Below are 17,772 nucleotides of genomic sequence, written 5' to 3' on the forward strand. Positions count from 1 at the left end.
TATACAAAGCCATGTATATATTGAATTCTTTCAATGAAACAAAAATATTGCTTCTTGTAACCTGTACAAAAAAAAATTGTTTTTGTGTAGCATGTGAAGAACAAAAAGCCGCAACAAGTTTGTTCAATGCTATAGTTAAATATAGTGTGAACAGTGATTGTCGTTACCATTTTACAACTTAAGTACTAATTGTTCTTTGCTGTTACTATGAATTAATGTTTTTAAGCCTCTGTAAATTTCTCTTGCTTCTTTAACTTTAACACAGGCAATTTGTTGTAATGTCCTTTCTTGATAATTTATCTTTGTGTTGCGCATTGCAGAAATGATGAACGATCTAGGCACAATCGGGATCACTGGGATCATAGAGATGATAAAGGCCGGCACGCAAACAGCTCAAGAAAGAAGCCGAAATCACCTTCCTCTTCATCTGATGAGTAAGTTGTTGTGAACACATTAATGCAGTTGATGCTGTTTGGTTCCTTGCTCAGTTAACAAGGTGGCACTGCCATTATTAAAGGAAGGAAGCACAAATCCAGATGTTCACTTTTCGCCCTTGAAGAAAAGGCAGTTCTGAACCGAATCTTCTAAAAGATGGTTAAACCACTTTTGCCATGTTGGCTTGGTCTTTCATCATGGGCTCTGCTTACTCCTGGCAAAAGAGATTAGGATGCCTTATTGGCTTGGATGCAGATTAACTGGAAAGCCAGTGAATATTTTTGGCAGTGTTTGCTCGATCTCTCAGTCTCCTACAGCGCCTACAACTTGCGCAGATAACATGATCAAGCTATTTTGGTATTTACACTGCTTCGTATTATCTTGTCTGAAGCCTCTTGTGCGTCATGTGTTTAATCATACAAGGAGCAAAAAGCATTGAAAAGGTGAAAAAGTGATATGATGGCCTGCATTTAAATTTTGGAGGCAACAGCTGTCATTCACCGGATGCATGCTAGGTGGTGCCGCAGTATCACACCACAGTAAATGCAGATGCTTCTCCAAGGTGTGTGGCAGCTGCGACGTGCTAGTGCAAGGTCGTCAGCGTGCAGCTCAAGCAGTAATTGATGAATGAGTGCATGTACAGCAGCATTGTGTGCAAGAGAGACCTGAACTTCAGTCATTCAAAGGGACACTAAACGCAAATATTAAGTCAAGCTAGAGTGATAGATTAGTGGTCGAGAAACTCTAAGGCGTCAATACATTACCATTTGCATTTAGTGCCCCTTTTAGTTAGTTTTATGTGAAGAACCTTTAGATTATTGCATGCTTCAGATTAAGATTACATTTAGTTTCGAAGTTACTAGAAACAGTTCAGCAGTGTTGATTAGAGGTAGTATTTCCCCTGATTTTCTTACTCTGCATATATTTGACTAACGTTATGCTTTACCAAGGTGTGCGAAACATAGTCCTGCTCCAGAACAGAAATTACTCCTTCAACACTGCTCTAGAATAAAGATTTTGCTACTTCCAGATCTGTTACAAAACACATTGCCTCTCGCACCCCTGTATACAGGGGTGCGAGAGAGGGGGAGAGGGTGGGAGAGGGGAAAAAGTGACATGAGATGGCAAGGAAACACGACAGCAGTTGCGGGAAAACTGAGGGTATGGTACGGTATGTTTCTGCTATTTCTGAAAAATCAACACCATGCATATTTCTCAAACGGATAACTGACGAAGGGTGTGCAGACGCAAAGCCGCATTAAATCGCCTTAGGGTCTAGGAAACATTACAGAAGCGGTTGCATGCCATATCAACACTTCTGTGCTCGCCGTGGCAGCTTTGTGGCTACGGCATTGCTTGAGATCGCAGGTTCGATTTCGATCGCGGCAGCCGCATTTCGACGGGACTGAAATATAAAAATGTTCGTGCACTTAGATTTAGGTGCACATTAAAGAATGCCAGGGTGTCAAAATTAATCCGGAGTCCGTCACTATGGCATGCCTCATAATCTGATCATGGTTTTAGCACGTACAGCCCCATAATTCAATTAAACTTTAACGCTTCTGCCACGATGCGATGTGCCATGTGAGGCAATGATAAGGCTCAACCCTCTCGGAGGTTATGAACATTGGCGCACAACAACGCTTCAAGCAAACACGTCTCCCTGTGTCTTATGTGTACTGCGCAGCCAAACAGCAGTGGTGCACGCAAGGTAACGTTTAACATCAACTCACTACCTTAGTATTGGACTAAATACTGAAGAAATTACACATTCGCCATCAACATCACCGCTAATTATTGTCGATCAAAGCAAACAGCATAGAAAGCTTCGCTCGCATCGATTCCCACAGCGTGTGGGATCTGCATATATTTTTCTTGGATATTGTAAAATGAACATATTTTTTGTTTTTGGTTATGCAGAAGGGAATAAATGACATGGAGGGTTGCAAATGTACTCCTACCAGGTTCTTCAAATTCCTAGCTTCGTTTTGTATCTCCTACCCAGGGTTCGCACAGCCCCTTGAAATCCTTGAATATCTTTGATATTGACAGTATAAGTTCAAGGGCCCTTGAAACTACTTGAATACCCGTGAGCTCCTTGTAATCCTTGAAAATCTCATGGGATTTGTTCCACTAGAGAAAATTGACGACGTACCTCCGCAAGTCACGCTGATTTTAAAGGTCCTTTCACTTACAAATGCCCATGAAAACAAGCTGTGTTGACTAAAGGGCAACATCAGGAAGTTTTGGTTTTAAATCCCGTAGTCCCTATGTCATCTGGCAACTAATATGCATTGGAAATCGAATCCAATCCAATGCGAGGCATATCGCTCGGTCGGTTGGCATATAGTGCCTAGAATATACTCTAGTGGTGCCATCCACTGAGCGTCTCCAACTCAGGACGGTGTCACGGGCAGTGATGCCTGCCGCCGCGGGCCACCAGACGGTGATGCCTGTCGGCACCATGCTAAACTGTGCGGCGTTCGACTCGCGTTCGTTTGCGATGCGTTGATTGTTACGCGTCGATTGCAATGCGTTGTTCATTTCGCGCCTTGCTGCCGCTTTCGTTGAGGTCTTTTCTTCTTGTGAGTGGGTGTTTTGCGTCTATGTGTGTGCTCATCTGTCTAAAGAAACTTTAAGCAGGTTGTGAAACCGCGATTTCCCAGACAAATACGCGGGAAGAAACGGCTCGTCTCATTACCCAGTGCGTCCGCAGACCCCGAACGTATCGCGGATTGGGAGAAGACCATAAAAGTAGCAGATCGCCGGGCAAATGGGGAGACTCGCGTCGTGTCTTGCCTGAAGTCCGCCCATGTCTCAGAATGGGGGGGGGGGGTCTGGCAGTCTTGTAGTGCAGCGCACCAAGTGGCCGGCGGCGGCAGGCTTCACACTCTGTGCTACCATGACACCTGCGCTCGGCACCTTAGTAAGTGCTCTTTTAGGCACTATAGTCGGGGGCCGTCTGTCGGCCTCGTGTGCGCCATTTCAGTGAAGTTCGCGTTTGCGTTGTGTGTTTCCTTTGACAAGATACCAGGCGGGAAGTGCAAGTTCCAGCCTGTGTGGCTGCAACATACGGACTATCGTCACTGGGTGAGACCGGAACCAAGCGATCCTTATCGAGCAAAGTGCGCAATATGTCAGAAGACGGTCGACATTGCAACGATGGGGAAATCTGCCTTGGAAGAGCCACCAGAAAGGCACGAAGCACCGATTGAAAGCTGCAGCAGGTGAGGGCTGCTCATCCGTCGCAAGTTTCATGCAAGCGGCAAATCTGACGTCCGAGGCTGCTTGTCAACGTGAAAGCATGGCAACTTCCTCTCGGGCTGCGACACTTGACGAAGACTGCAGAAAGCATCATTCCGTGATCGAAGCCGAGACTTTGTGGACGATGAAAGTTGTGTCGTCACACTACTTCTGCAGCTCCAGTGGATCCATTTCCCAGCTATTACAAAAGAGGTTTCCGAATAGCGAGGTCGCGAGAAGCTTCACTTGCTCTGAGAAAAAATGTGCGTATGTTGCGTGCCACGGTCTGCGCCCATTTTTCACTTCGCAAGTACAAAAAATAATGGAGAAGTCTGACAATATTGTTGTGCTTTTTGACGAAACCTTGAATGAATACCTGCAAAGAAAACAGCTTGATGTTCACGTCAGATTGTGGAACACTTGTGAGGTCACAACCAGATATCTGACTTCGACATTCATGGGTCACAGCACAGCGGACGACCTTATGCAGAAGTTGGCGAAAACACTCTCGTCCTTTCCCCTGAGCAGGATTGTGCAGCTCTCGATGGACGGCCTGAATGTCAACTGGAGTCTTTTCAAGTTGCAGCAGCACCTGAAGAATGACTTCCAAGTTCAGTGCTTGGATATTGGTTCATGTGGCTTGCACACAGTGCATAATGCTTACAAAGCAGGAATGCATGCGACAAGCTGGCCAGTTGACACCTTTCTGTCAAGCTTATTCTCACTCTTCTATGATGCATCAGCCCGCCGTGAAGATTTTGTGGAAGAAACAGGGAGCAAGCTGTTTCCACTTCCTTTCGTACCCCACCGTTGGGTCAAGAATGTGCCAGTACTGGAAAGAGCTCTGGCTATGTGGGAGCATTTGAGGCACTACACCAAAGCAGTGAGCGACCATAGGCTACCCTTGCCGAAATGCGGAGCGTATGAGAACGTCAGTGCTTTTCTAAAGGACCAGCTTGCACTTGCGAAACTGCACTTTTCCCTAAACGTTGCAATGGTTGTGCAGCCTTTCTTGACTGTTTTTTAGAATGATTCTCCAAAGACATTTTTTTTTAGCGAGAGAGCTTGAAACTGTCTTGAGGAGCCTCCTTGCAAGGTTCGTGAAGCGCTCGGTATTGACAGAAGCTACGAGCATCGCGAAACTGCTGCGAATTGATGTTCATGATACTGCCAATTACACATCACTTCAGAAGGTGGACGTTGGTTGTGTGGCTGTGAAGATCTTAAAGAGCGCAAAAGCGAGTACCAAGTGTGTTTTTGAATTTAGGGGCTAGCGTCGGAAGTTCATTTTGAACATGATCCTGAAAATTGTGGAGAGAAAGTCGTCTTGGGTACCCTCTGGTTCGAGGGTTGTGATGTTTCGACCCCAGAGAGATGTTGAAGACAGAAATATGCCTTGGGAAGCTGAAAGTTGTTCTTAACTGTTTAATTGACAGCATGCTTCTTTCTGAGCACAAGAGAGAGATTGTGTCTGTACAGTACATTCAGTTCTGCCAAGAAAAAAGGCATGAACTGCAAAGCTATGAAAGAGACCATGAACGCCTTGACATTTTCTTCGTGCGCCCTTTGAAGCATAACCCGGCGTTCTCGCTGATATGGGAAGTACTGAAGGGCCTTCTCTTGCTTAGCCATGGGCAAGCTTCAGTAGAAAGAGGTTTCAGGGTAAACAAGCAGATCGCGGTCGAAAATATGGCAGAGCTCTTGTATATCTCACAACAAGTCATCTGCGAGGCCGTGAAAACCCACGGTGGGCTGCTTAACGTTCCACTGTCGAAAGAACTGAAGTCATCATTGCGCCAAGCCAGGCATAGGTATGCGTTATACATGGACGAACAGAAGAAGCAAGCTGCAGCACAGCAGGTAACCTTGAAGAGAAAAGAACTCGAGCTAGAGCTACAGAGCAAGCAAGGGAAGAAAACAAAGCACCAAAAAACTCTGAAGTGCTTGCAGGAGTCAGCGGATCGCTTTTCGGAAGACGCCAAAGCAAAAAATGACCTGACTTGTCAAGGCCAACCGTTTCCGTCGAACAGCCAAAGAAAAAGAAGCGGAGATAACAGCTCTTGAAAGAGAAATTAATGCGAAAATAGGGCTCCTTTCCCAAGTCATGTGAGGAAATAAAATTACGTTAACACTCCTTGAATTCTGCCTTTTTGCATCATTGAAATCCTTGAAATGTCCTTGAATTTTCAACCAAATATTGTGTACGAACCCTGCCTGAGTCCTACCTAGTTTTGCTTTGACGCACTCGCTTCCATGGTAGTGCTGTCGTGTCAGGGCAAAAATTAAAGTTGAAAAGACCTAATGTAAACGTACAACAGATAGCAGAAACACTCAAAAGTGGTAGCCTTCTGCTACAGCGCGATATTTGAATGGAGAATTGTCATGGTAGCATTGTACGAAGGCCGGGAGCCATCCCTCCCATCTGCGGTTGTGTGCTCTGCGTGGCACAACCACGGCCACGAAGAGGCATAATGTACAGCACACTGACAAAAACCCAAACTTAGCAAACCCAGGGAGATGAGAAAATATGCTTCTAAAAATACAAAGCAGATGGTGGAACTACCTCGGAGCTCACCAACTTCGTGTTACTGCACACATCCGACTGGAGAGAGTGGAGATTGTATGGGGTACGTCAGTGGCACGGCAGGACATAAATGCCGAAATGCGCCGGTTTGTCGGTGACACTGAAAGGGTCTAGAACGAGACATAAATCCTCGAAATTTGTAAAAATTTTCTCAGTGTGCAAAATACACAGAAAATATGCATGTTCAATGAAAAGAAAAAATATTTTTCTGACACAAGGCAGAACAAGGCAACACAAGGGGCAACACAAGGCAGAAAACTGGGAAGCAGGCTTTACTCCAAGCCACTTATAGCTTCGTTTGGAACTTGTGCAGACAGCTGTCGTCACATGTAAACCATATACATTGCATTTGCTTTACATTACGTGTGTCACACCACTGCAGCCAGATATCTCGTATTGCTCTGTCTCCTTTGACCTTGCTTTCAAAAGAAAACGAGCCGCGTGCCGAACTTCTTTCTCATTCTGTGTTCCTGCTCTAAACCAACAAATGATGCTTGCTGCTCGTCATTCAGTGTTGGCTGAAGACATTTAACCAGGAACTCTGTACTCAATACTGAAACTCTGCAAGAAAATTTTTTTGCCGTTGTCTGTAGCAACACTCGTCCATAAAGGGTTAAAGGCTTTGTAAAGCTCAAAACAGTGGGTGATGGAAAAAGCACTCGGATTGGAAGTAGTGCTCTGTTCAGAATGATGCCAAAAAATATCCGTACACAGTATTGTAACGTGTCATAGTGTGTATAACTAGGTGCTTTCAATACCGTATTTACTCGCATAATGAACGCATCCCCAACTTTTCTAATAAAGAAGTGTTTTTTCTTTTCCTCACATAATGAATGCACCCTGAACTTGCTGCCATGAAGAAGGAGAGACACGGTAAGATTCGCCGACTGATGAGGTGTCCGGCAGGTACGATTGTGTCGGACGCCGTATCGGACACCGAATCGTACCATGTGTCTTTTACTTTTATTGCGATAGCAATTATATGGACACTCCAGGTGAATTTTTGCCATCGGCGTCGACGATCGCGCCTCAATCTCCAGGGAGGAAAGCGGCGAGGAAACTCGCCGTATTCCGTTGTGCGCATGGCACCGGGGGGAGGGAGGGGGGTGGCACAGCAGCTGTGCATTGCGCAGCCAGGCGTGCCCTATCTTGATAGTGCTCTGTGTCGGGGGCTGAGTCTAAGTGCGACGGCGTCTTATACCTTCGTGCGTGCTCTGTTCTTGCCACTCGGTTTGCGTTCAACGATAGACAGCACGAAGGTCACTTCGCTCGCTGTTACTGCCACACTTCCTCACGCCAACGTTTTGACAGCGAGTTTCTGCGGTCATTGAGTGTGATGCGTTCATGTTTGCCTGTGCGCGCTGACACCATGCTTGTTAATTTACATAGTTAGCGAATATTTGCTATTTATAAGGCCGATAAAAGTATTATCCTTACTTCGTGTAGCTGTCTACGCATTTGCTATTGCAATCGATGGTTCGCCTTTCGGGCAAAACTGCAACTTTTTTAGAGGTAACAGTGGAAAAAAAATCACTCAAAATTTTACCCCACATAATGAATGCACCCCCCAACTTTGCGCATATCTTTAGGGGAAAAAAAGTGCGGTAATTATGCGAATAAATATGGTATGATTGTCAGCCTACTTTGACAACTTTTGTAGGGTGTTTATAGCCTGAACTACAGGATGCAAAAAAGAAGGGTCAGGCTGCTGATAAAGCTATTAAAAAGCAGTGTCAATCCTTGTTTATGGAACTTGCTATGTATCAAGTTGCTGCTATGCTCCTGTATACCACTTGATGCCCTAATTCTTGGGTATACTGCTGCCGTAGCTCCTTTTTCATACCTGCCGAGTCTCCCGGATTACCCGGCTGGGAGACTCCCGGATTTCAACTATTTCTCCCGGTTGTACGGTTAACAGGAAAATCTCCCGGAAATCGCACTTGTGTCCCGTTTCTATGCGTGTCCAGCACTTTGTCAGGCCACATTGGCAAAAAGAATCCTACCCAATCCAATCCAGTTGGAAGTTAATCGCGAAAAACATTGTTAAAAAAGTAGTAGGGAAACCCTATACATGTGCTATTTCGTTAACCGGGGAGCCGCTCCTTACGCTGACAGGGTTGTTGAGTGCCCTAGTGGCCCTAGTCGCGAGCGAGCGAGTGAATGCCGCGTTCCCCAGCTAGCAACACTCGACTCTCCATCGTTCTCCTCTGCGTCTGCCGCTCTGGCATTGCGTAGGCCTACGGTCAGTTATGGCTTTAAAAAAGCAAGGAGCGCTAGTGCAAAGTATCTTCAAGTATTTTTAATGGAGTGCTTAGCCGAGGTGAGACTGGGTATTTTGTTGATACCACAGCGCAATGCAGAGTGCGAGCGGCAATTTAACATCAGGAAAAATACGAGGACGCAGTGCCGCTCGTCGATGTGTCGCTTGTCTAAGATGCTGGGAATCTCGTCCTCGCAAAATATGAAAGTTCTCTGAAGAACATTCTCTGAAGAATTTTTGAACACCCGCCGTGGTTGCTTAGTGGCTTTGGCATTGCACTGCTAAGCACGAGTTCGCGGGATCAAATCTCGGTCGTAGCGGCCGCATTTAGTTGGGGCGAAATGCAAAAACGCCCTTGTGCCGTTCATTGGGTGCACGTTAAAGAACCCCAGCTGGTCGAAATTAATCCGGAGTTCCCCACTATGGCGTGCCTCAGAATCAGATGGTGGTTGTGGGACATAAGACCTGATAATTTAATTAAATTTTAAGGAGTTTTTGAAGACAAAATTAGCAACAACGAAATGCTTGCAAAAGTGAGACATTGATGTGCATGTGGTCACTTGCAAATCTGCAAATAAACTGGTAAGGAAGTTATCCTGTCAGTACTTGAAAATATAGACGTCCGGGAGGGGGGGTGTAACTGCCTGACCCCCCCCCCCCCCCTCGGTTGGAAGATCTCCCGGATTTAGTTTCTTAGAACTTGGCAGGCATGCTTTTTAGATGCACCCTGTTTATAGAGAGAAAGAGAGAAGTATTTATTTCATTCCCGCCCGTTGTCTGGGCTGTTTACAGAGGCATTATTGTTCAAGAATGCTTATATTGCTCTATGACGAATGATGAAACTGAAGCGTGCTTACAAATTTCTTGAGGTTAATAATTTGTTTTTCTACAAAATTTAATTTGATGAACATTTGGCATTATCTTCTTTTGATTAAAGGTAAAGGAACTGGATGCAAAAATGTTAAGTATAGGTCAAACAGCAAGTGCATCGTGCACATTAAGCTTTGTGTGTGTTTTTAGCTGTTCGGTACTTGCTGAACCTGTGCATAACAAAACAAAATTATGTGCATCTTCAGCTTGGCAAAAGCACTGGATAAATTACACAAATCTTTTTGCGTTCACATTGTTCTCAAAGGATTTGACTGTAGTTACAATCACTGGCAGCAGTTCATGCTAGTAAAACTTTGCGCGCTGCTTGAAATCTTTTTATTCCAAGTTTGCCAGGATCATCCAAGAGCAATGTATCCTACCTTTAATTTACAACATTGTTCTTTGTATTTTATTTGCTTTGCATTTTTGCAACTTGGCATTTAACATTCTTTGATTTTTAATAGAATTGATGACATCGAAATCGAGGAGGATGAAGATGAAGAGAAGGTGATTGAACGGCAACGGCAGCAACGGCAGGAACTGCTTAAGGTATGGTCAACAGTGGTTTAAAGTTCTGCTTGACATCTTTAATGTGTAAGTCATTGCAGCTGGGCTTTCACATGCAGCTCTGGATATTCATGGTGTGGTACCTTTATGTAGGTATATAAGGCGTTATTTTTTAATGTTAACTCTTTCCCTACCATAGGGAAAATAGGTGTATTTTGTAGGTTAAGCCAGATCTTTTTTCTGAAGGAACTACTGCACTCAGTATTTTATGTAATACATAAACAAAAAGCAGAATAAATGCACTTTTCACGCATAAAAGATTTATTAATGAGATGTATGTCATAAAAAAGATATAAATTGCCAAAGTCATTATTGTGGGATCAAATTGATCAACATTTTTCATTGAACAGGTATTGCGCTACGAAAATTGAAATGCAAGCACTACAGTTGGGCGTGCTGGGCTGTGGCCTTCGATTTTCCAGGCTGATTTGCGTCGTCACTCTCAGAGTCAGTCTAACGAAAAAGCAGCATCCCCAGACTCGCTGCTGCTCGATTCATCGATAAAATCAGCCGCAGACGCAGCGGAATCACGAGATCTGCAATCTTTTGAAGCGCGCGGGCTGCTCTCGGAGGTGGCCGTCGATCGTGAAAATTCAGAGCGTGTTCAAAAATTACCGCCTGGCAGGAAAAAGGCAAACTGCTTAGAAATAAAAATATAGTTCTCCTCCTTCACGCCCGTTGGCGCAGTGTGTCCGTGAGTGGTGCGGAAGGTCTAGAAAGCGGCATTTCAAACCATTGATAGCGGGCGGCCATTTTATTGCGATAGCAATTATATGGACACTCAAAAGCAGATTTCTGCCGTCGGCGTCGCCGTCGCCGTGAGGTTCCGTATGACGTCAATGGAGATGAAATCGTCGCCACGCGCCGCCGAACGCTGTATGTGCGAGTGAAAGGGCGCGAGGGACGCGCGCTTTCACGGGGAGTGAACGCACGGCGGAGAACAAACGCGCGTTCTGCGCTGTGCTCCCTTAAGGGCTGCAGAAGTAGGCGTCTCTTTTTGCTTTCTACTTTGATGATCGCGAAACTTCGGAGTGCGTTCAAAAATCACCGCCTCGCGGGAAAAAAGTGAACTGCTTAGAAAACTAAAATATAGTTCTCCTTCATGCCCGATAGCGCAGTGTGTCTGTGAGTTCCGCAGAAGGTCTCGAAAGTGACGTTTCAAACCAGCAATAGCGGGCTAACAATGCCCAATGCACGCCATACGGAAAGAGTTAACATAATTTTTAAAAATCGCCTAGGGCAAGTAGCACAATTCTACTCTTTCAGTTGGATTAATCTAAGAGGCGGACATTATTTGCACGAGAAATTTAAATGCATAATCAACTATTACGTTCGAGTCCCGCTACAACGAAATTCACGGGACACACGAAAAATTTCGTTGTGGCGGAACTTCGTTGACGCGAAATTAGTATGTATATACGTACGCCAAACGGCAAAGCCGCGAACGAAACTGAAACCATCGTCCGGGAAATCTTCGCGAAGGCGTGGGGGCAAAGGTTGAGACGTACCGAAGGCGGTCAATAAAGTGTCAACTTCAAGAGAGAATGCATTTCGCGTCGCTGTTACAGCATTTTTGTACATTGCGGCCGACGCCTAACTCAAAACGCGTGCCCGGCCGGTCTCGAAACACTCATTTTGCAGCACATGCACCGTTGCAATGAAGTGGTTTGAATTATCACAATTTCATTGCATATTTATGACAAAGTCAGCAAACTTTGCAAGCTTGCGCTTACCGAAAGTTTTATTTCCAGAAGTCTGTCAGCCTGGATTTCTTACGCTTCACGGCAAGCAAAGGCGTTATGCGAGTCTCACAGTCCGTTAAAAGAGCCATCGCAGTGTCATTCTCGTGGGCTCTGATAACTTTTAAGATGAGGTCAAAAGGATCCATTACTTTCAAAGCAGTCTAGCTGGTTGTCGTTTGCCCCGGACGACGAGACGTTAGCATCACCTGAACTTGACACTCGCCATGCTCTCTATTTTGTTGATATCATGTTGACAACAGCGGATGCAGCACGGCCGCCGTATCTTGAAAGCAATCTGCGCCGTGGACGAAGTGCGCTCCCGCGCGGGCCTCATCTTCAAAGTGATCTGCGATGTGGGCAAAGTGCAACTAGTGCCGGTAGAGTCGTGTGCGCTGTGCTTTTGACGTTTAGTTCGCGTTGAAGCGAGAGACGGCATGCAGGTCAATTAGCTCACTGCTATTGCCGCGCGTTCTCATTCCAGTGTGTTGACACCGAGTTTCCGTGGTCATCGAGCGAGATGTGTTCATGTTTACCTGTGCGCACGTGACACCGTGCTTGGTAATTTAGTTAGTAAGTGAATGTTTACAAGTTTATACAGCCGATAAAACTACGATCCTTAGTTCGTATAGCTGTCTAGTAATCTGCTATCGCAATTGATGCTTCGCCTTTCGGGCGAAACTGCGAAATATTTTCCTTCCGCTTTCTGCCTCGGTGACCATTCTGCCTTCTCGAGAGAGAGAAATTTACGCTTCTTCGTTGACGTAGCCATTTTGACCGGACACACACCATAGAAAACAGCAGCAATTGTGGTGATCCCGTGCAGTCTCGTGCAGGCGCGTGATGACCACGCGTGGCTATGGATTGCAGTGGCGTAAATCGGTACTTAGAACTTGATTTCGTTCGTGAAAACCTCGTTTGAGCGGACATACGATTGTCGCAGCTTTGGAAGGGCCTTTAATTTGATTACTCAGCAGTTCCAATTTCAATTCAGTCCCAGTTTCATTTTCGAAAAGTTCGTTGAAGTGGAAATACCGAATAAAATACCTTCGTTATGGAGCTTTTTTTTGTATTACTTTCTATGGGCAGCTGATGGGCAATCAGAAAATCTTCGTTGTGGTGGAAATTGCGGTGTAGCGGCATTCATTGTAGGGGGATTCGACTGTAGTACCAAAATTTTGCTAATTAGCCTTTAAACTAATTGCTTTATGGCACATGCTTAAATTTACAAATTGTGGGTGGTGAGAGTGTGCAAGGCATATTCACTTGGAACAAATTTTGAGAATGACACTAGTTCAGAGTTGTTTCCAAAATGTGCAACAATATTTTTGGATGTTCCAGTTATTTTTGTACTTTATTGCATAAGATGTTTTACAAAAAAAGTATGTGGTTAAACTAATTGCTTTATGGCACATGCTTAAATTTACAAATTGTGGGTGGTGAGAGTGTGCAAGGCATATTCACTTGGAACAAATTTTGAGAATGACACCAGTTCAGAGTTGTTTCCAAAATGTGCAACAATATTTTTGGGTGTTCCAGTTATTTTTGTACTTTATTGCATAAGATGTTTTGCAAAAAAAGTATGTGGAACAGCTGTACATTTTTAATGCGTTTGACGGTGCTTATCTCAAAACTAGTGCTTGTTTCAAAATATCTTCCTAGCCTTGAGAATTCACTGGCCTCAATTTGTAAATGGCAATTTACTATGTGGCTTAAAGTAGTAATTAGTTTGAAAAGTTGATTAGTGAAATTTCTTAAATTTTTCAACTGCATATAATAAGTTCTGCAAAATATACATTAGAAATGCGAAGATAGAATGGAATATACAAATGCGATAAAGGGCAAGAAAGCGTCGCTGGAAACCAAGTTCGCTGCTTGTATACACAAAACCTCGGAACAAGATATTTAAATATATGAATAAATCTGCAATAAATCTATGTATCTAAGGAAACTTCACTGTATATAATGTCAATCAAGACAAATAAACATGTTGCGCAGTCACAGATAGTAAACTTCATGAATACGAGTATAAAGACAGACGATCCAGGCAGGAACAAAACTATGATAACAGAATTCGTGATATGCGTTTAGGCCATGCTGTGGTCGCGGCAGCACAATGTGGCTAGAATAATAGAAAAGGAATGCAGAAATCAATACGAAAATGCGTATTTTAACTGCCTGCACAGCGGCAACGATTATTCTGCACCCAAAATAAAGAAGGGTATTGTTTCGTTTCAAAAAAGAAGTAAAAGCATGTAGCTAAAGAGGAAAGAAAAGGACAAACGAAAGCCGCAGATGATGCTGCAAGTTGATTTACCCAACATCCGAGTGCATTTTTGGGAAACGCCGCGTGTGCCGGGCTTTCAATGAGCAAGGTCGGTCAAAATTGGTTATTGATGTCTCCATAATTTTTGTATTCGCATGATAATTTTGATAACCATGCTGTTACAATAAATGGTGAAAATTTCTGTGGTTTTAAAAGCTAATGAACAGTCATACGTTTTCATAATTATGAGATTATATAGGAACGTCAAGGAACAGATATTTTACATGCATTGGTTTTTGCTGCTTGGCTATCTTCTAAACGATAAACTTCACTCGGCGGGGAAGTTTAGTGAAGCGTTCAGTAACTTCGGACACGTTGATGGCGACGTCTCTGTGGGCGAATAGAAGCGCCAGCATAACCATGCGTTCCTCAGACATTGTAGAGCGCAAGTGGTTTTTTAGTAATCTCATGTTTGAAATTCTCTCTGCGCTGGCAGTGGCACTGGAAGGGTGACTAAAATCTGCAGCAGTTTGTACACATGTACTTATAACCTGCAGTCTCAATGAGGGAGGGCATCTATTCCTGTGCTAAAACCTAAACACACTTCTTTGATATCGTTTCCTCAGCACCACGCTCGACAAGATAGACAGCCGTCCCCTTACGGAAGCCAGAATTCTTGGTCCCTGGTCCCAGCCGACATCAGAACGAACTGCTTTAAAAGCGCTCGTACGCTTTTTAAAATAAGCAAGACTTAGTGAAAAACTATAGAATGTGCGGACTGATACGTTTCTTTTTCTTTTCTTTTTAATCTTCTCTCTTTTTCTAATTTTTTCTGCCCTTACCCCATCCCCCTGTGCAGAGTAGCCAACCGGACACTTAACCTGGTTAACCTCTCTGCCTTTCACCTCTTATTTTCCTTCCTTCCTTCCTTCCTTTCTTCATTCGATATCTTTGACGTCTTTGTTTAGGTACCTTGCACAAACAGTAAGCTGTTCGAATCCAGCAATATCCGTCGTTTCTTCAGCAAGTACGGAGAAGCAGCCTACAGTGTTCACTTTTGCATCTAGGCTTTCTTTGATAATTTCACCACAAATTTCTGTAATTTGGTTTTGTACATCTAGTTTAAATACGAGGCATTACTGGGGCAACTTTCCAAATGGTTCTTCAGATATGTATCTCCACAATCAGCTCACATGCGAAGAAGCGCTCTGGAAATACCAGTATTTTCAGCGGGGGCTTTGCTTAAATCCATAGGACCAGTGTCCCTATCGCCACGGAGAGCCAGACCTTGCCACCCGCAAAAAATAACTGTCTCAAATTTAATAGGCCGTGAAATTTCTTTTGTTTTCTCTTATTTTAATTTGCCTGCCCTGGCCCAGCTGATCGATCACATTGGGCGCGCTTCCTGAAAATGTTTGGAGAAAATTATCAGATGCAAGCTGGCAGCTGACAGTCACGGTGATATTTAATATTTTCGTGTGTGTGGAAGATTGCGAGCGCGTGCTTCCATTTCTGGAACGGCTTAGATACGCGCGTTCGAGTGCGCGTTGGCCCAAGTTTATGAGAACATTAAACCCACAAAGTTCCAGAATTAAAAATCAGAAGCACGCCTTTGGAAGTGTCAGTGCACCTTTCACGTCAAAAGTTTATGAGAACTTCATACCCATCAAGTTTCGGAATTGAAATCCATGCGCTCCGTAGATCCCGGGGCCGCTGCAAGATGCCGCGACGTGCCCGCTCGCTATCGAAAAGCCCTTGAAACTTTATGCTCGGCTGGGGCTCCTTATGTTATGCGACTTCAGGTGCATGGGCGTGCCACGAAATCCAGCCCAAGTTCGCAATTTGCGCGCCGAAATGTCTTTTCGAGCATCAAAAAGACATTGTAGACAAAATCCACAATGATTCCTGGCGCCGGTGGTTGTTTTGGTTGGTGGTGCACGACAGCACGAAAAAATTTCTGGGGGGGCTGAAGCCCCATCAGCCCCCCCCCCCCCTGGCTACGCGCCTGGTTCGCACCCCCCTCTCTTTGTCGGCGTTCCAACTTCTTGCGTGCCTAGTTTCCTGCCGCTCTCCCCTGGGTGGCGGCACCGTTGCGCATGTATATAAGACAACGTTCCATGCTCCATTTTGAATTTCACTTCTCTCATTGTAATGGAGAGGCCGCGTGTAGTGCACACTCCCGGCGACGATTGCATTCTCGCCTCTGTTACTGCTGTTGCTCTTCGTAGGCGCGTTGCTCCTCGGCAGACAGGACTATATGCGGTCTCCCCATTCTGTGTCACCTCTGTGTCGTGTGCTAAACAGCTTCGCTGGTCATCCACCTTCACAGAGTGGAATGGCTCATGATTTTTTTAGGCGTCGACGCTTTGGCCATTCTTAGCACATCCAAACGTGCAGCGCATTGCTCGGGTCTTGGATGCAATGCCATCTTGTTTTCAATAGTGAGGATTGATCGTGTTGATGTTATTTTGGAAATAATGGCTAAAATAACGAATATATACTGTAGCAACTGATTTACCGGTTGACATTGCCATCAATTCTAAGTGACACTTTCCTTTTTCGTCTAGCATCACCACCAAAGTGACACTTACATACTTGTCAATCCTCCAAAATTATTCATAAAGTTTACAAATTTGGGCCTGTTTTACGACTTCATGATTGTTGTGTCAAGGTATATATAAAAAAAAATGTCGCTGTTTCGCCCGAAAGGCGAAGCATCAATTGCGATAGCAAATTAGCAGAGAGCTATTCGGAGTAGGGATAGTAGTTTTATCGGCTGCGTAAAGTTGGACACATTCACTTACTAACTGAATTAAGAAGCGTGGTGTCAGCGCGCACAAGCACACATGAATAGATCACACTCGATGACTGCAGACAACTACAGTGTAGACCGCTTATAACGTTAAGTCGCCGGAGTCGTGAATATCCGCCCTATAAGCGGTGCCGCACTATAACCAAAGCAATAATTTTCAAGGCCCGCACATAGGCAAAACATGTGCACCGCGCCGCCACGCGTGTGCAACAGTCGAGGAATGCAGCTAGAACGCTTGCATTCAATGTACAGTCGAATCTCGTTAATTCGAACCAAATCACGTGGTGGCGCCTCCGACCGGCATTGCTCCGGCACCACCATAGAGTAAAAGCTTAGGAGCTCAATGTCGCGCGGGAACAAAACAAAAAAAAGAAAGAAAAAAAAAACGCGGCGGAAATTGCACCCTCTCTCAAATGGCAAGGTCGCCGATTCTGCGTTGCGCCGGAACATGCGTGTACGTGCTGACGTCTCAGCCACGCTACCGTAGCCACGCGTAGAAAATGGCAGTGAACCCTTCTTTCTCCTTTATGCTTTCTCTGCTTTCTAGTCGCGTGTTGACCTGGCGCGCTGCGGCTACGACGAAGCGGGAAGCAGCGGCGCTGTCCCAGGCCGGCCAACGAAACTGCCCACGCCGGCAAACGCCCGCTTCCCGATAACGGCAGAAAACGAAACTTCAGGGAGCTGGCGCCGGGCCGGCCGGCGGGCGCGCACGGTGACAGTCGAAAGTGAGGGAGCTACGAGGGAGGGCGAGGGGAGCCACCGAAGCGGCGGAGTTGTCGAGGCGAAATACGCTTCCCTGTCGCCCTCCTCCTCACATTCCACGGTGTCCGCGTGCGCCCTTCGCCGTGCTGTGCCGGCGCCGCCCGCTGCCTGAAGTTTCGTTTACTGCCGTTATCGTGAAGCGCGCTTTGGCCGGCGTTGGTAGTTTCGTGGCCCTCGCTCGCTATGCGCGCCGTGATAATTCACGACTCGCACTGAAGATTCTGGTTTCAGCCT

General features: G+C 45.3%; 1 protein-coding gene across 2 annotated transcripts in view; it reads left to right on the forward strand.

Annotated features, from left to right (window-relative positions):
• LOC119432000 (serine/threonine-protein kinase PRP4 homolog) overlaps positions 1 to 17,772 on the forward strand; it is a 111,924-nt gene that overhangs the window by 31,104 nt on the left and 63,048 nt on the right. For both annotated transcript variants that reach the window (XM_037699455.2, XM_037699469.2), the window contains exons 5-6: positions 321 to 434; positions 9,857 to 9,941. In XM_037699455.2, coding sequence (XP_037555383.1) covers positions 321 to 434; positions 9,857 to 9,941 — 199 coding nt within the window. The remainder of the gene's footprint in view (positions 1 to 320; positions 435 to 9,856; positions 9,942 to 17,772) is intronic.

This window comes from Dermacentor silvarum, chromosome 1 (genome assembly GCF_013339745.2).
Source record: "Dermacentor silvarum isolate Dsil-2018 chromosome 1, BIME_Dsil_1.4, whole genome shotgun sequence".
NCBI classification, from domain to species: domain Eukaryota; kingdom Metazoa; phylum Arthropoda; class Arachnida; order Ixodida; family Ixodidae; genus Dermacentor; species Dermacentor silvarum.